At 52.0% G+C, this 22,355-nt stretch overlaps 1 protein-coding gene across 5 annotated transcripts; it reads left to right on the plus strand.

Moving 5' to 3' along the window:
- The first annotated feature begins 315 nt into the window (after window positions 1–315).
- On the plus strand, window positions 316–21,732 carry TSKU (tsukushi, small leucine rich proteoglycan). Of its 5 annotated transcripts, none has more exons than XM_067311641.1 (3): window positions 316–446; window positions 3,147–3,234; window positions 17,839–21,732. In XM_067311641.1, exon 3 carries the CDS (start codon window positions 17,846–17,848, stop codon window positions 18,902–18,904), a length of 1,059 nt encoding a protein of 352 aa, XP_067167742.1. In that variant the 5' UTR covers window positions 316–446; window positions 3,147–3,234; window positions 17,839–17,845; the 3' UTR covers window positions 18,905–21,732. The 5 variants fall into 5 exon arrangements, with proteins under 5 accessions (XP_067167742.1, XP_067167663.1, XP_067167881.1 ...); XM_067311562.1 differs by lacking the exon at window positions 316–446 and adding an exon at window positions 1,638–2,707; XM_067311780.1 differs by lacking the exon at window positions 316–446 and adding an exon at window positions 1,638–1,769.
- The last annotated feature ends 623 nt before the right edge of the window (window positions 21,733–22,355 follow it).

A 22,355-nucleotide genomic window follows, 5' to 3' on the forward strand; every position in this document is an offset into this window, starting at 1 on the left:
TACCCAGGAGGGATCCAGGGCAGCACGGGGAGCAAGCGGGAGGGGGGGGGACGCAGAGCCGATCTGCCACCCCTCCTCCCCCCGCCAAAGGAAGGGGGAACTGTCAACTCAGGAGTCACAAATCCGAGCGCAAGTCCTGCCTCCTTCCTCCTCCTCCTCCTCCCAGATGTTCCCTTGTGTGCAGCCATCTGTTGAGCTCCCTCCTCCCTCCTCCTGCGGGGAAGGGGGCAGCCCGCCTGCCCGGCCAGCTGCACGGCTTGGAAGAGGAGAAGGAGGAGGAGGAGGAGGAGGAGGAGGAGGCGGGAGGAAGGGGGACACCCGGCCCCAAGGCTTGCTGCTGCCGGCTCCCGGCGGCGCCCGCTCCCCGCCGTGGGAACCGGCGCTGCGCGGCCGCTCCGCCGTGGGAACCGGCCCCGGCCCCGCCGTGGGAACCGGCCCGGGCCCCGGTGAGTGCCCCCCTGCCCGGCCCCGCTCTCCATCCCCCCAGCAGCCGCGAGGGGAGGGTGTGCATAGCCCCCCCCCCAAAAAAAAAAAATCCCATTTTGGGGAAAAGGGGGAGCTTGCTGTAGAGGAGGGGGGGGGAATTGGGGTGGGCAGAGGTGCAGCTGGGGATGCGCAGGGCGAGCCCGGGGGGCGTCTGCGGGCGAGCTCCCCCTCTCTCCTCCTGGGGAAACTTTCTGGTGTGATGAGTTGGGCTTGCGGTGGCCCTCAGCGGCTGGCGGCGTAGGGGCATCTGTTCAAAAAAAGCCTTAGGCATGTGGCGGCTGGGGGAGGGGGCAGGAGAAGGACAGAGGTCCCAGATGGAGGGAAACTACTTTTTTTTGTTGTTGTTGTTTTTCACCTCAGGCTTCCCCAAGAGGGGAGTCTGGGGTGCATGAGCCCCGAGCCCAGCTCGTTTTCCCCGGCAAGGCTGAGTGTCTCCGGCAGGGATTTCTCCCCGCTCCTTCCCCCTCGCAATGGTGGCTGCAGTGCGCTTGGGATTGCCACGGTTGCAAAGTAATCTGAGCAGCAGCTGGAGGCTCCGCACCGCCTCCCATGCCCAGATTCAGGGCTTTGATTTCACACAGGGCTCCCTGTCTCCCCTCCTCTCCCACTCCCCCTTCCCCCCCCCCCCGCCCTCTCCTCCCAGCGCAGGGAGAGGAAAGAGGCTTTTTGGGGAGGGGGCTGGACTCTGCACAAAAGCGACACCCGGCTTTGCAGATCCGACGAGGTAAGGGGGGGGAGAAAGGCAGTTTTGGAGGAAAGCGGCGCTTGGACAAGTTGAGCGGTGGCCGCCCGAGCCGGGCAAGACGCGCAGACAGGTTGGAAGGGCTGAAAGCGGAGAGGGTCTCATCTCCGAGGGCTGCTCGCAGAGATAAGGGCAGGGCAAAGCTCCCCGCCTGGGAATTTCCCATGTCTCTAAGTGGATTAAGCGGGAGGGGAAGGTGTGTTTGGGGGAGCGGGGGGGATGGGAGAGGAAGAAGCCCGGGATTTATTTGTTAGCTATGTTCTCCTGTTGCCAAAAAAGCTGCTGGTTGTGACTTTGGAAGCAGGAGGTCAAAAAGCACGGGGTTCCCCTGATAATGCACACACCCTGTAAACTTTTAAAAAGCTCCATGGAAACTTCTTATTAATGCTTTAGTCATTAAAAGGCACAGACCACGGCAGATTTATTAGCACACTAAACCACAACACTTGTCAGCTCTCTGGAAACAAAGGGCCTGTAAACTTTATTCCTCCGCCTTGCATTTGGAAACCCTGAGCTGAGAACGGCGAGGGTGAAGCTATACGTAAGAGAAGGCGCATAGGTGGTTTGCGTCTTGGGGAAGCGGCGCCGTCTCTGTTAACCGACGGCTCAGCGCTGCGGTTAGCTCACGGGGCAAAGCCCTAACGTAAGGCAGTGGCAGCGAAGGCATTTGAGAAGGGGTGTTGCGAGAGCACCGAAAAGCCGCGAGCCGTGCGAGTTTGCTGGAGACGATCGGCATCCCTTGCTGCTGCCGGCCCGGGAGTCTCCAGTCTCCCGAGTCGAAAGATTTGCCCGGGTGTCTGCCATGATAAACCAGCTGCCGTTAGCCTGAATAACTGCATTCACTGAAGTTACAGTGGGAAACTTGTCTTTGTGGACACTGTGCCATTGCTCTGCAGAAAGCAGTCAGCGCCGATCGCTGGCATCGCGCTGAAATATTGCATTGAGCGCTGCTCCAAAGCTCGTCTGGCAGCGCGAGGTGCTTTATTGCAGGGGGAGAGAGCGGAGGGAGTAACAGGAATGGAAAGGGCGGCTTAGGCTCATGCTTCTGCGATCTTTCCAGGAATAAGGCATGCACTGGATCTGTTAGAGGCTAGGAGCACCGGGAAGAGCCTGGTACGTCCGGTGTCTCCAGGAGGATTTGCAGGCTGCGCCTGGCTGCTCCCCGTCGCCAGACTGCGCGCGGGGGATCCTGGCGCTGCAAAGTCAAAGCGGGTTCGCGTCCGCCGCCGTCCTGGCGCTGGATACGCTCGGCTGCCGGGGCAGGGCATAGCTAGCTCAGCGCTCCGGGCAGAATTCCCTTTACGCCCCCCGGGAGCCGGTGGCCGCCCCGGAGAGGGCGCGGGAGCAGCCGCGGGAGGTGCTTGCTCACACGTGGTTATAAACGGCGCGGCGAGGCCCTGACCTGTGCACCACCGTCACACGTCTCCGGGCTGATGCGGTCTTGGAGAGCCCTCTCCGGAGCCGGCGGGCTGGGAAAGGGTGAGGAGCGGTGCCCACGCGGGGGGTGAGCAGCGCTCAGGCTCGGCGCTAAGCGGCGGTCGAGGTCGGATGGACCCTCCGGTGCCGTGTCCTGCTCACCGACCCTAGAGCAGATGGCGAGTCAGGCTCGCTGCGGGCAGACGCGGGTTTGTGAATGAATTTGAGCAGCTACTTGCAGAGGCGGTGCGGAGCAATTACAACATGCCCAGCGGGAACGGGGATGTGACAGACATCGCGGGGGACCTTAATTTCTGAGAGCAAGGTGGACCAGCACAGATGACTGCGGGGGTCGGTGTGGGGGGGTCCTTACACCCCAGGTTTTTAAGGCTGGATGCAAAGGAGACAGCAGCATTGAACGGGTGGGAAGAAATTCGGAGAAAAGAGCTGTAAAACAAAAGCCATGCGAAAGCTTTTGTCTTTTTTTTTTTTTCTTTTTCAGTATAGAAAAAAGCATCTTGTGCTCCCTCAGCCCTGCAGTGAACAGAAGTGGGTGCCACTCCGGTGCAAGCAAGAGCCGGGAAGAGAAGGTGAGCCACCGCCTGCAGCAGGTTTAGAGTTTTCCCTCTATCCCTAACTGTTTGGGTTTTTTTTTTTTTTCCTCTCTCCTCTTTCAGTCTCTTCTCCCTCCTCCTCCTCCTCCTGGCTTGTCAGCTGGTTGGTGGGGAGAAGCGGAGGGAGCAGGGTGGGATGCCTGCGCAAGACAAGGCTTCCTTGTCCGGCCGACCCCCGGGCTCGCCGAGGCCGCGGGGGAAGCGGGGACGGGAGCGGGGACCGCGCGCGGTCATCGCAGCGCGAGCGACCTGGCAGGCTATCAAAAGAAACTTCCGAACGCCTAGACGTTGAGGGCCGGGAAGAGATAAAGGCTGGTTAAGCAAGCCGTTTCTTGTACTAAAACTTGGCACTTGGACCTCTCCAGGCAAGCGTATGAACAGGCACGGCTCAACACCATTCATTACGGGGGAGCCTTGATATTTTCATTCGTGCTGCTTTTCTTTTTTTTTTATTGGGAGCTGCTACCGTTCCCTCTCGGAGTATTTTCAGATCAGACCGGGGGAAGGAAATATTCACCCTACGCGTCGCCCCATCCTCCCCCGGCTGGAAACGCTGCAATAGATTAGACCAACCTGGCTGTCTCAGCGCGAGACATTCCTGAGTTGCATTAACCAGGCTCGAAATCTGACTGTTGGAGCCACATGCTGCAATATCTGAGCATGGGCATCTGCGGGTTTTCTTTTCCTTCCTCTTCTCCCCGCCGCTTCTTCTTTACTGCCCGTATTCGGTGACGTTGGCGGCTCTCCATCGCCCCGCTTTGTGCCAGATGGCTCTCTGTCCACGCGTGTGATGGGTGGGAGAGGAGACCACACTGCTGGCTTCGCTTTAAAGGGCTGATGAAAATCGGGCTCTCAAAAACGCGCTGCCGCCAGACCCATTAGGTCCCAGGTAACGAGCGTGGAACAAACCCACTGCTGTCGAGGGCTTCTCAGCTATTGAGGTTTGGCATGGCCAGGACTTGCTGAGACCAGGGGGCTTCTGCTAGAGGAAGCCTGCTCCCTGCGAATGGGACAAAACGGGGGTCCCTGTAGGGACAGGAGACAGCAGGCGACTTGGTTCATCTCTGCCAGGAGGTACTATAGGTGGTTTGTGAGATTTTTTCGAAGGAGAGCTGGGGAGGTGAGAGAAAGAAGGACCTTTTTTTTTTGGCTTTGAATAAGATGTTCCTTATCAAGAAAAATCAAGACTTAAAAGCAAAGCCCTGCTGTGGCCAATGGGTCAAAATGCTCCCAGTGCTTCGCAGATGTGATTCCTTGCCCCCGTCGCACCTGAAGTGACATGTGTGCAGGACTTTGCACATGGGGCAGGGCATGGTCCAAAGTTGCCCTTTTTCCTCCCTCGAGAATTAATTATCTGTGCTTGGGGCCATGGGGCGGCCTGAGTTTCACCTGGCAGGATGGAGCAGACCCTTCCTCCAGAGCCCTTTGAAACGGGTGCAAAGGTTCATTTCCCATCCCATTGCCCTGTATCTCCCCAAGAGCACAGCTTTGAGACCTCTCCCAAGAGATCTCCAGGATCCAGGTTTGCAGGATTACAAGATCATAGGATAACTCTGCAACTATCTAGTCTCATGCACTGTGGGGGTGGAGAGCCTCGCTCTTCCGGACTATCCCCAGATGTCCCACGGCAATGCCACCACCTCACAGGGTGCTTTGAGATCTCGTGTGCTGCGCGCAGCCAGGGACAGACCCTGGGGACCAGGCAATAGTTCCTGAGCAGGGGGAGAAGCAACGATGGAGGAGGACGGTGCTAGGGTCCTTGGGTGCTGTGCGGACCATGTGGAGACACATGCGTGAAGCTGCTATCATTTGGGAAGCCTGGGTCTTACTTGGCCAGTGAGGCCAAGCTGGGTTAGAAGGTGGCTTAGCGCAAGGTTAAATGGTAAAGGCAGATGGTTGTCTGCCACCTGGGTGACTTGGAGCTTCTCCGTGGCATGGGAGAAGGCGCACTGAGTTGTGCCAAGAATAAAGGGATGGGGATGGAGACAGGATGGAGTCAGGGAAGGTGCGGGGACTTGGATGGCCAGATGTCTCTGGAGAGGCAGGATCTCCATCTGTGGCCACAGAGGGGACATTTAGAGAGTGGGAGCGTTGATTTGAGCAGCCTCTTAGATACTTCTCCACCATAACAACCTCCCCGGAGGTCCTCTTCCCTGTCACCCAGCCTGGCTGCCCACACTGCAGAGGACAAAGCAGGGCTGGTGTCACAGTGCATCCAGGAACCGAACCAAATGTGGTAAATGGGAACAGCGGTGGCATTTGTCTGGACCAGCTGCAGCTAGACCATCTGTGGTGGTGGCAAGGTGGCTCTCTGAGAGGTGGCGTTGTGCGTGGGCAGCTGCTGGCCATCCCAATTAAACTGGTGAGGTTTGAACTCATGCTGCGGGGTTCCTGGGTGCATGAAGCACATGGGGTACCTGCCACTAGCTCTGCCGGCCTGATTTGGGGTCTAGCCCGGTGGTTTGGGGCAGCGCTCTCTGTTCACCCTGAGCCTCACTGAGGATGAAGACGCTCCCCATCTTTGCACCGTCCTGGATGATCTGTGACTGACAACGCCCGTTCTGACCACCATCACCCCATGGCCCAAGCGCCAGGGGAGAAACAGGTCCAGCTGTTTCCCACGTATCCCACCCGCTCACCACCAGTTATTAAAAGGTGATGCTCTCCATGTGGTACACCCATCCCTAGCACAGGATGGAGTACCTTTCAGCCCTGGTGTTAGTCATCCTTAGGGTTTCAGAAGGGAAACTAAGGCACAGGGGGAACTCAACTTGCCTGATGTTCGCTGCTAACAGTGCAGATGGCTCTGTGTTGGTTCCCGATACCATCAGTGGTGAAAAATAGGGTATGCCGAGCACTCGGCTATGCGGTAGACCCTGCTGCTGCCAACAACGTGGCCTTTCTCTCCAAAATCCCTGCTCCAGCCGAGAGGAACCGGAGGATTACAGCATGCGCCGGCTGGCCGCAGTGGGCCCGGGCAGGACAGGCAAAGAGCTAGAGAGATGCCAAGACGCCGTGTCGCTGTGGCAGTCAAGCAGCATCCGGGCTGGGAACCGGATTGAGGGCCTGCTGCTAAACTTTGGCCGGCCCTCTCCGCAAATCCCCCTTTCCGCATCTCCCTCCCCAGCATCCACGTTGCAGGAGACTTGAGCACAGCGGCTGTCTCGGGGGCAGCGCGCTGGGGCCGTGGCAGGGGGCAGCTCCTGAAGCCGCGGCAGATGCCGCCACCACCACGACGGGCGATTTTCGCTCGTGTTCATTGCTCAGAGCAGTCACGTTGCAAGAGTTATTGGAGGTGGGGGGGGAAGGCAGGGAAGGGAATGAGACGGGCGTCTCCAGCTGTGCTGTTTGCAACAATAACGGCCAGGATTGTATTTATTATCTCCTCGGCGGAGGGTCTGCAGCTGCACGCTGAGAGCCACAGGCGGCAAAGGGGCCCGGCGATTATTGTGCATGGAAAAAAAAAAAAAAAAAGGCAAAAACAAATAAAAAGCCCACAAAGAAGCCTTGGGCTGGTGGAGGCAGCACTGAGGGGTGCCCAGCACAGCTGGTGGGTTGCGCCCTCCCTCCCCGGCAGCGGGAGGCAGGAAGGCCAAGCGGTGGCGTGGGGTCAGGCCCGGTGCCTCCAGAGGTAATGCCGTTGCCTCCGCAATTTGCCTTCCCTGCGGAGGCCTTATTGAACCCAGCAGCCCCGCAGAGCTGCTAGGAGAAGGGCGGTCTGGAAGCTCTGCTGCCTTTCAGAGAGCTAGAGCCGCGTGGGGTCCTCTTAAAACCCTTCCGCGTTGTCCAGCTGGATTCCCGCCGGGGCGAATTCCTTTCTTCCTGGGCTTTTCGCACGATTTCAGCCGGCACCAGCCGCCGTTGCTCTCCAGAGCTGGGCAGAGCCCTGCGACCGCAGCTCGGCGTGCCGCAAGGCTCCGTGGGGTTTGCATTTGGACGGCTGATTTGCCACCTCCTCCGTTTCAAGGAGCTGGAAGGCTTGTAGAGATAGCGGATGGTGCAACCACTAAGAGCTCTTGGCTCCAGGTGGGCTGCGTCTCACCAGGAAGGGCAGCGGTATGTATCAGCGTGGGAAATATCGCCTGTCGCCAGCACTGTCCCTCCTCTCTCTTCCGTCTTTCCCTTTGCCTGGCTCATCGTCTTGAGGCATCTTCGGGAAGGGCTGGCTCTGCCCGTGCCATCGCAGCGACGCACGTGGCTGTCTGGTGCGGGAACCTTCCCAGCCGCATGCAACGATACGGCTGAGTAACACTTAAAAGTGAGAAATATCCAGCCCGGGTCGGCGGTTTGCTCTCCCCGTGCTGCACCTCTTAGTCTTTCTCCTTCCCTTAGCACACAGTGCTGGTCCTCAAGTGCATTCCTCTGAAGTTATATCATGTCTCTGGAAGCTGGTTACGGAAAAGTAATACCCTCATCACAGGAGACAGCATGAGAGCGGGTGAGGGTGGTCGTCAGATGGGGATGAGCATTGCAAAGGGTGGAGGGAATAGGAAAAGCTTGCTGGGATCGTTTTGTCTTTCAATGATTGACCAGCCTAGAAACAGGGTCCTCTCCTCAGGTGTTTTCATGCTTTAAAAATTCACGTCAGCTTGCTGGCCTTTTTAGTCTGACACCCTGACCCCAGCCATGGCCATCAGGGAGAAGAAAGCAACCTTGAGGTTGCAGAGGAAGCAGAGGAATCTGTCATTTTTAACCTGATTTCTTGTAACAAGGGCTGAAACCCTGAAGAAGGAGGTTTTCATCCTTCCAAGGGTGCTGCTGCGATTTGGGTACCATCCTGCAAACTCATAGTCACAGCCTCCCTCCCTAGATCGTGGTGAGCCCGTTGCCATTGGGGACAACACGGCAGTGGGACTTATCGGTAGTTTTAGTCCCGCTAGGGCAAAATGCATTAGGGCTGGCCAAAACCTTGGTGTCCCCATGACCATGGCTGCACGCGTTGGAGCTCCTCTTCCAAGGAAGGCTGCAGCACCGGAGCCGCTCCTGCCCAGCTGGCTCGCTTTGCTACAACACACGACGCCGAAGGGCTGGTCCGTCCGCCCATTTGTGCCAAAATAACCCCTCTGAAACTGAGACCTTGAGTTCTGGGCTGTGTTGCTAGGTTTACAAGAAAGATCCAGTTTGGGTTTGGTTTGAGGCGGTTAAGAAAACCATTGCATTCCCAGCTGGGCCAAGGTCTCCGTTGGGCTCAGCAAGCGCCTGCATAGCAAGACCTCCCGTTCCTGGAAATGTTCGCCGTTAAAAAGCCAAGGGGTAGGAAGGGAAGCAGTGGCTGCTGCGGGATAAAAAGGCTTGGCATCATCATGGGGATGATGCTGGAGCAGGAGAAGAAAGCCCTGAAACCCCATGTCTCTCTCAAGTGAAGCGCCACGGCCAATGCTCCTGGTTTCTACAGACCAGCCTGGGCTCATATTGCTAAGTGAAGATGCCCCAAAAGCCAAGTGGCTCCCTTAGCCCAGGAGGGGCTGGGATGCTGTTACCGAGTACGCTGTAGGAAATATCTGTAGTGTGAATTTGGGTTATGCGGCACATTGGAGCAGCATTAGGCTTGGGAGAAGCATGGCCAAGCTGGAAGGGGCCGAGCGAGCCCCCAGCCACCTCCCCATGCAAGTCAGCTTGTCTTGAGGAACAACCCGGGAACGGGCAACCGGCGGCACCTCTGTGGCCAGAAACCCCTTTGCTAAACAAGGAATACAAGGGCAAGATAGGGAGGGATCTGCGTAGCCACAGCTTGGGGATTAAGATGTTGCTCCCCAAGATTTTGGGGCCAATCCGAGATACCAGTGTGCTGCGATCGTCCTGCCTACAAAACCACCATCGATGCACAACTCTCAGGGTCCGCTGGGACGTGCCGTGCTGCACGGACGTCCGCCTTGCCCTGCCTGCAGCTGCTCCGGAGGCTTGGAAAACTTCATTTCCTTCTGGTAATGCCTGCTCTGGGCACAAGCACGGCTCTGCATGAGGCCGGCGAGCAAAATTACTGTACTTTCGAAAGCCACGGGAGGCTATTCCCCCCCCCCCCCCAAGAGAAACTGCTATAACCTGACAGCTTCCCGGGCTGCAAGGGGAGCGGGGAAGGAGGATTTTTGTGCAAGCCTCTGCTGTCGCTGTGATTTAATTCCTAATTTGCCTGTGCTGGATTTAGCACCGAATTCTTCCACCGCCGCCGTCTGGCTGCCCGGTCGAGTCTTGCAGCTAGCGAAATTCCCAGGAGTTTGGCTGCGGTCTGCTTCCAAGATGTGACTTTTTGAGGCACGCAGATCCCGGTGCAGCAGAAATCTGCCATTTTTTCCGTCGCCTATGTAAATCAGCTGGGACTTGCTCTCTAGGCTGGGAAACCTGCCTGCGCAGGTTTCCTTTTGTCGAATCCAAAAATACACCAAACCGCACCTTGATTTCCTCCTTGTGGAGGTGGGGGATATGGGGGGAGATTGCATAAGTGGAATAAGCTAATGGTTGTTTGAACACTTGGGTCATAAATCACCCGTGGCCCCTTCCGAAGCAGATGGGATTTGTGACACAAACAATTGGAGCAAAGATTATTTTAACAGCGCTCTATCTTTTTTTTGCAAGGAAATGATGACTTTTTGTTTTTCGGGGGGGGGGTGTTATTTAAAAAAAAAAAGAGGAAAAAAAAGTGAGCAGAGGCTGTTTCAACCGAGCAAAGGATGCCACATAAACCAGCAAAAACAAATACGTAGTGTCAAGCTGCTGTAGAGTTTGGAGGCACTGGGCTCCCTCTTGATCAATCCCATATGTCTTCTCTGCAGCCGGCGTGGCGAGCGGAGGGGCTGTTTGGTTTTGGCTCTTGATTTGCGAAACACTTCTGACGCTTAGCAATTTGTCTGGCTTTGCTCTCGCTAATCTTATCTGTCCCATCCCCTGTACCGTCTATTAAACTCTCCCTGAAGGATGGAGCACAGGATGCTGGTTTATCGTTGCGTTTTTGGCTCAGCAGTTTCTCTCCGTCTGGGGCTGACGAAAGCGGGCTGAAGTAACGGCTCTGGGGAAAAGGAGGGAGCGGTGTTTGCTTTTCCCTCTCCATGTCCCAAATTCCACGAGCTTTTTGGTGAGATTCGGCTCTTGCAAAGATAGAGGTGACCCCGAGCATCTGGGAGCAGCATCCTTCGGGACTCGGTGCAGCAAGAGCCAAGGAGGGGAGCTGGGACATGCATGTGCTGGTGGAGCTTCTCCTTGCCCCAGGCTGGCCCCATAGCCCTGGTAGCCCTGATGCATCCACTGCTGCATCCTCACTGGGCACCATCCCTGCCGAACCCCCTTTCCTTCGGAGGGGATCCCGAACACGGGGACGGGAAGGGAACCGCAGGGAGCTCTGCCGAGCCCATACTGCTATTGCCTTAAATATAGCCAACTCCTCATCAACGGAGGAGAGCTGATGGGTTTTTTCCATCCCCCAAGTTGGTGCCTATTGTATATTATTCTCGTATATCCTGGTAGCATAGCTCCCTGATACCACTGGGTTAATTACTTGTTAACGACTCCCTCTTCAGTGGTGAGATTCTTGACTGAATGCAAAGGAGGTGGTTTTACATCCATTATTAGAAATCATTAAAGCGGAAAGGAATTCATAGAGAAAACTTCTTTTTTTTTTTTCTTTTCCTCCTTCCCTGCATTTAATTCTGACTTTGCTGCGTGAGCAGGAAGATGGAGCTAAAAGCATTCAGGCACCTGCAGAATGATTTTAGCTCCCATTCAGGTCCTCGGTGTCTCCTTGCACTCAACTGTAGGGTCGTAACCCTCCGTCCCAGCGGCTGAGTCTGCCCACAGCCCAGTGCTTGCACACACTGGCGGCAGAAATAGGGTGAGAATAGTGAGAAGACTGGGTTGCATATCCCCTTCCTTATTTCCTGGTAGGTAATTTGGGCTGGCTTTGCTATCTAAGCAGCTTTGCACTTCGCACTGATAAAGCCATCTCCAATAACTCATCAGCAGAAAGCAACTTCTGCAAAGACTCTTGATGGAGGGTCATATTAAGTCCAGCTGAGTTTATAGCAGAGTTGAAGGGACTAATTTACATCTTGCGATCATTGAAGCCAGTCTGGAGTAATTCCATTGAACTTCCCTAAACAAATGCAGAATCAAACCTACATAGCAGATACCTCTTTCTTTCTCATTAACGTCCCTCTCCCTGAATCCCAGAAAGAACACCGAGTGTAAAACCAGGGCCAATACTTGCAGAACATCTCCCGAAACAGCTAACAACAAAAAACACAAACAGCTCAGGGAAAAACGTCTTTCCATTTACAGAAAAACTCCTCTCCAGAGAAACACTCATCAGTTTAATGAGCCTCCAGGGAGGTAAACACAGTCCCCATTTTAGGGCTCTGCCTGTCTCCAGAGGAGTGAAAAGCTGAGATTGGAGAATCTGACCCAAGGACTTGTGTGAGGCTCTGCAAAAGCGGGAGCGGAGCCACGTGGAGCTTGCAGCCCCCCCAACCGATGACCCCTCTGTTGTGGCATTTTCTTCGCTGCGTCCCCACAAGCCGGCTGCTGGTCCCCTCTTGCCATGCCTGATGTGTGCCCTGCTCCCAAGCCCGCCTCCCTTTTCCATCCACGTATGCGTGGACCTCTCCCACGGGAAAGCACCGGTCTGAAGCAGTCAGAGCAAAAGCCTCAATGACCTTTACCTTCCCTGGATTAAAAAAAAAAGAAAAAAAAAAAACGTTAGGCTGTCAGAGGCAGCATTTCTTTATCATGTGAGGGGGGTGTGTGTGCAAACTAAGGGATTAATAGTCTCTGGTTTGAACCAGTTTTGCCGCCTGCTGACAGCCACGCAGGAGATCTGGAGAAGGAGCTGTGATTGCATCTGTGGCGTCGCTCGGACTCGGAGAGTCCATGCTGGAAAACGGCAGTTGTTACCAGTGCTGTGCCTTGCCTGCCGTTGCAGAGGTCAACTTTATGAACAGTTCAGAAACCCGTTTGGGTGGAACAGATATGAAGAGACATTTTTACAGAATAATTAAGGAAAAAAGAAAACCAGAACACTTTGAGTATTCTCATTGTTGGAGAAGCAACTGTTAAGTCTGCAGCATCCAGGCGCTCCTGATCGATCTTCCATCCCAGCTGTGTCTCAGAGCTTCCCAAGTATTTAAAGAGAGAAAAAGCCAACTATCTCCTTTTTTTTTTTTCCCCCTGCAGTCTGGAGGATTTATGGCCTCTGTCATAGCATATGCAGCTTGCTTTGCTTTCCAATAGCATTCCCTTTCCCCTGCTCCCAATTAGCAAATTCAACCAAGTCAGCCTTGGGGGCCTTGTTATAAAGATTTTGCATTTTGTTGACTTGGAGGATGCACGAGACAGTAGAGAATCCCCATTTTTTTCTCCCAGATGAAATACCGTTGCTAATACAACTTCCCTGTGCTTCTGCTAAAACAATAACTCTACCTGGAACAGGCCAGGCGGACGTCTAACTATGTGCCCTTCCTTTTTGCCTGTTCCCTGTAAAGGTTGATTTATTTGCTGTAAATCCAGAATATTCTAATTGAAGCAGCAAATTGGGAAGGTCTCTTCTGCCCCAATCTACCCACCAGACCGTAGACATGCAAAGTTTCATGTCATACCTGGTCTGCTCCAACTGTGGGCCACTATTGATTTGGCTGATCAGCAAGCTGATCTGATTCATCCCGGGCGCACCAGACTGCTGGGTGGGACTTGGGTCTGGGGGAGGCAGCCAAGGTGGACCAGTTGGGCTGGGAACAGCACCCCAAGATGAGCGGGCATCTTACTTTGCCATGGAGTCAGTGGAGATATGGGGCATCTCCAAAGGATGGGTCTGATGTAGGTGGGTTGTGTCCCCTTCCACAGCAATTTCTATCTCTCCATCCCACCACAGAAACAACCTGAGGTTTCTGCACTTCTTACTTAGGTTTCTTAAGCTTCGTGGGGTGGCTTTGGGTCTTCAGCTCTGACTCAGACTTCATTGCCACCAGTGCTTTGCAGAGTGGCACATTCAGGGAGGCTGAGGGGCTCAGCTTGGAGAACGGGGAGGACGTTTCCTGACTGTAGCAAACAATGAACTTCTGAACACCTCCCTCTCATACTTTGTGTTAGTTGTTGATTTTCGGTTGTAGTGATTTCCGGCTTGGTGGTTGCCAGGGCAACTGGAGGTAGCCTAAGTGTTGTGCCAGCCAGGCCTGCTGATAACAGTGCAACCCGTGGGCATTGTCTTCATCTCTGCGTTCTCAAGCTGGGGGACCAGCCCTGGAGGACTAGGCTTAGATCCAGGGTGGGATGTTGTAGCACATCTTGCTTGGGCTGGAAAGAGATGGCAAAGGTCTCAATTATGGCTCGCTGGAGACTCTACTAGTGAGAAAAGTCTTTGGGAAGCAGAAAGGGGAGGAAGGCAAGTGCTATGAAAAGTGTGATTTTGCAACACCACCGTAACAGAGCTTTTCTCTCCCTGTCTCCCCCGCCAGCCATTAACTGAAGTCTGGCTTTCCTTTGCAACCTGGTTTTAAAACCAGAGTGACTTTGACATTTTTTGGCAGGGAAATCTCAGTGCAAGTTTTCTGCCCAGATCCTGCCACACCATGGTGCAGGGAATAGCTCTTGAGCAGAACAGTGAGGAGAGGTCGAGGCATCTGCAAATTTGAGGAGAGATGTGGGGTGAATGGTATTTGGGGGAGAATGCTGGCACCCCGCTGGGATCTTGGTCCATCCTTGGCTCCACTACCCACTACTGGATCTCCTGGATCTCCTCTACTGGGGTGAGGGGTTGTCCAGGCACCTTTTCCAAGATCTGAGGATGTTTGACATACAAAAAGGGCAAGCAAGTCATAAAGACCAGAGCTGTGCCACCACTCAAGGCACCTGAAACGTGGGTGACAGTGATTTTTGGGATGCTGCACCCACAGAAACTCCTGCTGAAATCAGTGGATATAACACAAGACCCCCAAAGCTGTCAGGAGGCCAAGACGTACTCCTGGGATCTCTCTGCACCACAGGAGCAGTAGAAATGAGGAGGTCATTTAGGAGAATGGTCTGAACCAGCCCCAAGCTGGCTATTTCCTCCCAGTGGCTTTCCCTGCACTCTCTCCCAGGCAAGGGGGCCAGCAGCTTCTGGTCCGTGGCAAGTATTTCCCCTGGGTGAATGTCCCGGGTGCTGCAGGAGGATAACTCATCTTCCCTTTACAAGGGGATACTTTGGCTTCCTGCCTTGATCAACAGAGCATCTCGTAGGCAGGAAGCCAAAGGCAATTTGATGTGGTTTCAAATACATGCTGTACACAGATGAACCATAAATGCCTGTGGCATATTTCTTCCCCCATTTCAGAGCACGCTATTGATTGCTCCATGCGACGATACAGCATGCCTCTACCTGACCAAGCTCACTGTCGATTATCTGGCAATACAGGAATCCCTTTCTCAGACTAGAAGATGACAAGTACCTTTATTTCTCAATTCTTTTACCAGAGCAATTGGCCAAGTCAATTATTAGTCAATGAATGCTTCATGCTGCTACTTAAGGGAGTTTTTAAGTGGTAGTAATGGATTGCATCTCATCTGCAAGGCAATTACGGAGCCAGATAGGGAGAATTTGGGGCAGGACTGCGAGGAGGGAAGAGGCAGTAACTGCTGTGTAAGTACGTGAGCTGAGCTTTGCATACTGTGTTTCAGCTGCGTAATGTTTTGGGCTTGCTGCTGGCTAGAAGACAAATGTGAGCCACGGATATCGCAGCCGAGGTCAATCTATCTGCCCACTTCTGGCAATTGTTTATGAGGCTGGTCAGGAAGGGAATTCCCATATGGAAAGCAGTTTGAGTGGCCGTGTACCAAAGACTGGCTTTGATTCTCCTCTCAGTTAAGCTATGCTTTTGGAGATTTCCCTCTCAATAGTGCTGTATTTGCTTTTCCTTGGAGACAGAGGAGAAACAGGGTCCTTTTTGGTCCAGCAGGAGCCCATGGAGCTTTGTCCAGTGCCCAGAGCCAAGTGTCATGCTGATGTGTCTTTGGACCTGCTGGTATCAGATCCAGCTCCCACTAAAGCTGATGGGCCGCCAGAAGTAACTGGGTTGGGCTTTGTAAAGGACAAGTTAGGAAGCACTTTCCCTGGTGAGATGTCAAGTGGGAAAAGCCGTTGGATGGGATCATGGGAGAAGAGATACCAACTGACTGAGCTGATACAACTACAGGTGATTCCCCATATATGAGACATTTAACAGGGAGTGGGGATGTTGTTTCCAAAGAGTCCACCCCTACCCCCAGCTGTAACTTCCCCTGGTAATATAAAATTTCAGTGCATTCCAAACACAGCTTCATGGAAAAAAAGTAGTGTTTAGTATAGGAGTGACTGCAAAATAGAGCAAGCTATTGCTCTGCACTGAAACAGAGAAGGGATAAGCTCTTCTTTAGCCTTGATGTCATTGGGAAAGGGATATCTGGAAATGTGCCTGTGAAAAGGAGCCCTACCCCCTGCGTCCCCTCTGCACACATACGTGTTTTCTCAAGAAACAGTCGAAATGGGCTGGAACTAGGGCTCATCTTACTGGTTTTCTGTTGTTTCTAGAGAATAATGGACCCCAGAGAATTGCGTGTTGGCCTTCAGCAATGCTTTGGTTGCAGGCTCTTTGGCCAGAGTCCCAATCTCTGCTCTCTGTTTGCAGGAGTTACTGCCAATCAAGTCATATCAGTGATCAGGACAATATTTTTGCAATACATTTTCCCCTTTACACTTCTTTTGCACATCAGCAAATAGTCCCAGTCAGTCTCCTGGGAATCGGCACAGGGCTAGGAAGACCACACTAAAAAGGAAGAGAAACTACAGCTAAGGAGTGGGTGAGGCAAGATGAAAGGAAGTGTGAACTTCTAGGAAATGGTTCTGGGAAGGTGCAAGGACCATGGGGAAGGCGCCTCAGCCAGATCAAAGGACATGTGGGAAAGATGATACTACAAGGATGTTAATAAAGTGCTTTTAAAAAGCAGTGGGAAAGGTGAGAATGGAGAATGGAGACCAGTGCAGCTGAAGTGGGGGTGGGAACATGAGTTTAAAGGGTTTTTTTTTTTTGCTAAACAAGCGCTTGGCCTGTGAATCTCTGTACATAGCCAGCAGTGTGGCCAAAGAGTGGTGCTAATGGATCCACTTGCCTGGTTTGGTGGGAATATTTGTTGCTGGCATCCAAGAGATCTTGTCTGAAGGGCTCAAGGAGCTGTCACCCATGACTGTAGTCAACAAAGTGGGAAGCAACAGGGGCAGCATTGCTGCTGTCTGTTGCTGACCTGCAGGATGCCCACACACTCGGACTTACCCTTTCCAGAGGCATGGAACTAAGGCTTTTATTGACTGGCTCCGGAAATCATGCTGCTGTAGTTGCCTGCGGTTGTATGAAGAGGCTGTTAGGATGTGATCTGAAAAGGCCCAGCAAAGCCAGGAAAGTGCAGTTCAGCTCTGTTCTTCCCTCAGCTGCAACGATGGAGGGACAGAAACATCTCAGAGGGAGGAGGATCAAAAACAGAGGGGTGGAGAGAGCTCCTTGTTTGTTGGCATCATTAATGAGAGAGAATACTTAATGTAATTAGCAATGACTCCTCAGGGGCTTTACATGAAACAAATTGGTTCTCTCCACTTGGTGCCTTTATGGGAGCCTGGGCTTATCACAGCGGTGTCTGCGTTCAGGCAAGAAGACTGAGCAGTCAGGTGGTTCCTCTGCTCTGGCAGACAAGGAGCCACATGGCCATTGCCTTTCTTGCCCTTTCTTGCACATACACTACATGACACCAGCCAGCGGAGGGTTGGTTTTAACCCCCTGACGCAAAGGATTGGTCCTACCTAAGCACTTCTAAATTTGTGCCTAAAGTCTAAGCATGGGAGACTTACTGTGCATTTGGGCACTAGGCAGCTGGCCTTTCTCGCTGTTCATCCTGGAGGATGTTCTGATGATGAGAGGGGCTGCTCATATCTCCGTTGTATATAGGAAGCTTGAACTGAGTTTCATTTTCTACCTCCCTGATAGGGATTTGAACACCTAACGCTCTCACTGAATCCAGAGCTGAAGTGACTTCACCAACATCATGTAGCCAACCTGTCAAAGTAGGGCCTTGAAGCCGGTGCTCCCAATCAATGTCCTGACTTCCAGGTGTGACATTAAAAGCTCTATGTGCTGAAGTTTGTTAATGTGCTGAAGCATCTGAGCTGTCATTTAGTCTCATGCATGGTCCAGTTGAAAGGGTGCATGTTGGATAGATCTTGTTTTAAGCCAGCCTATGGTTCTCACAGTTAATTTCCAGTTGCATGTTAACCTGGTTATATACACAAAGACTGTGCTGACCCAGTTTTTTCCCCATTCCCTACACTTGTGTCATTAATCATCAGCGAGATAATCCAGTACCTTAGAGAGAGAGAGACTGTAGTGGTATATTCAATGCCAAAATTCATGAGCAGTTACTAAAAAACCCTAGATGCTGCAATATGTCGCTGTTGGGTAGTTTGAGGGATTATAGGAGTGTACTTCATCTATCCCTTTGGAAAGACAGAGAAGAAGATTGCACAACTCAAACTGTTATGCATCTTTGATAAAGTGATTTCTAAGGCAATTAAATCTATTTCCTTATTTTGTTTTCCAGGTCAACAATGCAGTTCTCAGCCTGGTTCAATTTGCTGCTTCTCCTTCCTTGTTTTGGCACCACCAAAACCTGCTTCCCCGGGTGCCACTGCGAGGTGGAAAGTTTTGGTCTCTTTGACAGCTTTAGCTTGACCAAGGTGGACTGCAGTGGAATAGGCTCACACATTGTTCCTGTCCCAATCCCTCTGGATACCTCCTACTTGGATCTGTCCTCAAACAAGCTGGAAACAATCAATGAATCAATGCTTACTGGGCCTGGATACACCACCTTGGTAAGCCTTGACCTGAGCTACAATAAAATTGCCAAGATTTCCTCCACAACCTTCTCCAGGCTTCGGTACCTGGAGTCCTTGGATCTGAGTCATAACTCTCTGGAAGTCCTTCCAGAGGACTGTTTCTCCAGTTCTCCTCTGGGGGACATAGATTTGAGCAATAACAAACTTTTGGATATAACGATGGACATTTTTGCTTCAAAAGGTCAAGGAAAACCCATGAATGTGGATCTATCCAATAACATGCTCAGCACAATTGCAAGGCACCGTGAAAAGAACGTCCCCAACATCCAGAATTTAAATCTTTCTGGAAACAGGCTAACATCTGTGCCAAATCTTCAAGGGATTCCTCTACGATATTTAAATCTTGATGGGAACCCATTAGTCAAGATTGAGAAAGGAGCCTTCATGGGACTGAAAGATTTGATTCATTTATCTCTCAGCAGCCTGCATGACTTTAGAGAATTATCTCCTTACAGTTTCAAGGAGCTACCAGCCCTCCAAGTTCTGGACTTATCCAGCAATCCCAATCTGAAGTCACTGAGTGCTGAAGTTACCTTTGGTATGAACTCCCTACAAGAACTTAACCTCTCTGGGACAGGCATGTCATCCTTGCCAAAGACTGTGCTGAAATACCTGCCTTCCATCAAAAGCATCACTTTGGGGAAGAACATACAGTGTCTTAAGACCATCAGAGAAGGACAGTACCACCGACAAACTGGGCTGACCAAAAAAGAGGTCCTCATTTGTCATGACAGCCATGGGTCCGTAGCAGCAGCGCCTTACGTTTCATGATGAAAGCTGGGAAGAAGGGTTAGGGAAGGGAGGGGCTGGGAGGGTGAGGGACCGTGGGAAATGTACAGGTGTCGGACTGAGACGGCTTGCAGTGTGCCTTTTGTAAAACTGTCAATAATTTATATATTTGTACATGCCAATACTTGATTGTTTGTGGATTTTATAAACTCTCAAATCCTGGCCCACACGTCATCTGCAGGTTCTGAATTCTACCCAGTGTGCTGAGGGCCTACATCCAGCCTGTTAGCTCAAAAACAGTGTTGCTGGACAACAGGGACCAAGCTGCTCTGCATGTCCCAGGGCAGAACAGCTGGTCTGGCGCAAACCTTCGTGGACCAGTTAGGTTTGCAGGAGCAAAGCTATGTCTCTCCAGAGGGCACACCAAAACGTACCAACTCAGTAGCTATTTGCTTGCAAACCCATGCTTCATCCTTTTTTTTTTATTATTCCCAAGAAGTGCCTTCCAGATGTTGCGTCCATTAGCAGCACCCTGTTTCTTGTCATGCACTTTCAGTCTGAAGAAGCATTTCCAGACAAACCTGAATACAGGGTGCTCCTAATGTGCTGATTTTTACATGTTATTTGCATAGATGTGCAATGAACATTGAGTAAGTGGAGACTGTTTCCCCACTTCTTTGCTCCCCATTTTCACATTTCATGTTCTTTTCATGTCAAATTACTTTAGATCCAACTGTGGCAACCTCCTGTCTTTTTAACCTTTGCGAGCCATTGCTCAGAGAGGACGAGTAACAAGGGAAGAGAAGTGAAGAGACAGGAGTCTGCCTACAGCTGGCAGCTCACCTGGGAACTACCCTCCCATGAAACAAATTAACTGAGCTGCAAAGTGAAGACATCATGTAGCCTAGCTTGAGGAAAAAAAAGAAGAAAAAAGAAAAGAAATGAAATGAAAACCCTCATTCCTTTCTGGGGAAGCTTGGAAGAATACTTGACAAAGATTCTTCTCTTGAGGATCTTATCAAGCCATGACAGACCCAGAGGACTTTAGAATAAGCTATTTTCATGCTGACGTTCCCCATCTGAACAGAACATGTGCAACTCAGCTGGGCTCATGTGAAGCAATTTCCAGTGCAGAAATGCTCTCCAGAACATGCCAGGGGAAGAATTAACACTGACGCCTGCAACCCTGGAGGTATTTGCCTATCAGAGGAAGGATCTTGGGGTTTGTTTTTTTTTTCCAGAGTTGTGGCTTTTCTCTCTCTCGCACAGCTCCTTGGCTGCCAAAAGGAATCTGATGAAAAGCCTGGTCCTCAGAGCTTTCCTTACTTTTCTCCACATTGAAATGCTGGCAAAGCAAAGGGTAGTCCCTCTCATTCCCCTTCCTCTCCAGGTTAGGAGAAAGCAAGGGAAAGCAGCAGAACATGATTCAACCTGGTAGCATGCAAAGATTTTGACCTGCTTATCGCAGCTCCCGCAGTGGATGCTTGTGTCCAGTCCAAATCTGGCACACTGTCCTGGGGATGGGAAGGGAAGCTGGGGATGGGGGTCCCGGTTGGATGAGTCTGTAGTTTGGTCTCTACACACACGCTTGCATTGGGGGTCACTTTGAAATGTTTTCAGCTGGTTTGGGTAGGTCCATGCAAAGGTGATGTGGATGTAAACCCGGCTTCAGGGTTTGGGTGCAGCCACTGTGGGCGAAGTTAAGAGCATTGGTACACGTGCATTTTGCAAACAGCTGAAAGGGTTAACAAACAACAGCAGCCCTCGCTTCCTATTTATTGCTACTGTCTCAGTCATGAAAACAGAATGATGAGGCCTTCCTCTTTTCATGCAAAATCAGCTGCCTCAGCAGCAGAAGTGACCTTGTACCTGCAGAGAAGGTGCCCCATGAGATCTCTTTTGCTGGCCTGGCAGCCTTTAGGCAGACACGAACATTAAGTGATGTCTGGAGAGACTGCAGGGAGCCGGGATCGGTGCTTGGGGAGAAGATCGAGTGGGCTGAGGTGTCCTACCCTGCTCCCAAGTAGGGCCATGCACTGGGGGAGGGGTCTCCAATGCGGCCGAGCTCTGCAAGTGCTGGAAGGAACTCAGGCTTCCTCCTGGCACCCTCAAAGGTCTCTTGCTGATGGAAATCCCATTGCCCAAAGAAGACATTGCCAGTGACAGCTGAAACCTGCTGAGCCCATAAAAGCCAGCCACTGCCAGGGAGGCTGAATCCAGAGTCAACGCCTTAGTCTGGATATTGAAATCTCTCCCCCATGTTTTCATCCATCTCCTTTTCTGTGATTTGATCACAACCCTTAGGATGGAATTTTAACACTTTCCTTCAATGCTGAGGGCTTTCTCCCCTCTACTGAGCCTTTGAAATGCTCAACCAGCCTTCACAGTCACAAGAAACACGCTGATTTTCTTAAAAAGGCAACGGGACTGCCTACAGGCAGATGGAGATCTGGAGGGGAATAGTAACCAACTGCAATGCAAGATGGGGGCAGTTTGGGATGGGAGGGGGGGGTGTTTTTTAGTGGCTCTTGCCTTTTTAAGAGAATTCTTTTCTGCTGGCAGAAAATGTAATTTTAAAAAAGAAAAGTTGTTTAATTTTATAAGTCTGTATGTAGATAAAACATTACAGGGATCATATACAGGCTGTCAAAGTTACTGTCTTTGCACCTCTGTGGTAAGTCTAAAACCCAATGTGACAATCCAATTGAAGACTGCAAGATTTCCTTGTATAATCTCATGCTAGCTAAACAAGTCTTAGCAAAGGCTGGCAAATACTGTCGCTGTATTAGTTTGTTTTCTAAAGAATCTCTGCAGCATTGTAAGGCTTTGTGATTACTCACAACATAATAAAGTGATTCGGAGGACAATAACCCCAGATCTCCTGCATTTATTTACTTAGTGCTGGCAGGGAGGCAGCTGTCGCTGGGTCCAAAGTCCAACAGCTTGCGCTCTTCCCGGTCCTGCAGTGGTCGAAACACGGCTTCTCCCCTTACCCTGCCAGCATCTCTGGTGTTGCAGCTCCAAACTCGGAGCGTGATTCGTCCCGCTGCCTTCAGTTCCCTGGGCTTCTTGCTGGCAGAAAGGCTTGACCGCTTCGCTTGGTCCAGACAGGCTGACTCAAAGGAAATTACGGACATGTGGCAGTGAGGCAGCCCAGGAATATTTGGAGCAAATTTCCTGCTCCAGAATTTGCTTTAGAGCTTGTCAGAGTTGGTGGGAAGCTCTTCACAGACTTTGCCAAATTGGGTCTCACTCTGTCACGGGGCAGAACCAGGGCAGAAGTGAGGTGAAAGGCTGGGTTTGAAGAGAGGGTGGTTTGGGGAGAGCCTGCAAGCTGTTGGACCACTCCTTGGGGAAGGGAGTGAGCAAATGATCACAGCAGCCATTCCATAGCGAGCAAAGCCGCGCGCTGCCAGACCGCAGAGCCTTCGGCTGTAAGATAGGTGTGATCTGGCCTCAGCGCCGCTCTCCAAGGAGCAGGAGGCTGCTGCAC

Source organism: Apteryx mantelli, chromosome 1 (assembly GCF_036417845.1).
Source record: "Apteryx mantelli isolate bAptMan1 chromosome 1, bAptMan1.hap1, whole genome shotgun sequence".
NCBI lineage: Eukaryota > Metazoa > Chordata > Aves > Apterygiformes > Apterygidae > Apteryx > Apteryx mantelli.

What these genes read in the sequence shown, in the direction of transcription:
- TSKU (XM_067311641.1), top strand. Translation starts at nt 17,846, where the DNA reads ATGCAGTTCTCAGCCTGGTTCAATTTGCTGCTTCTCCTTCCTTGTTTT.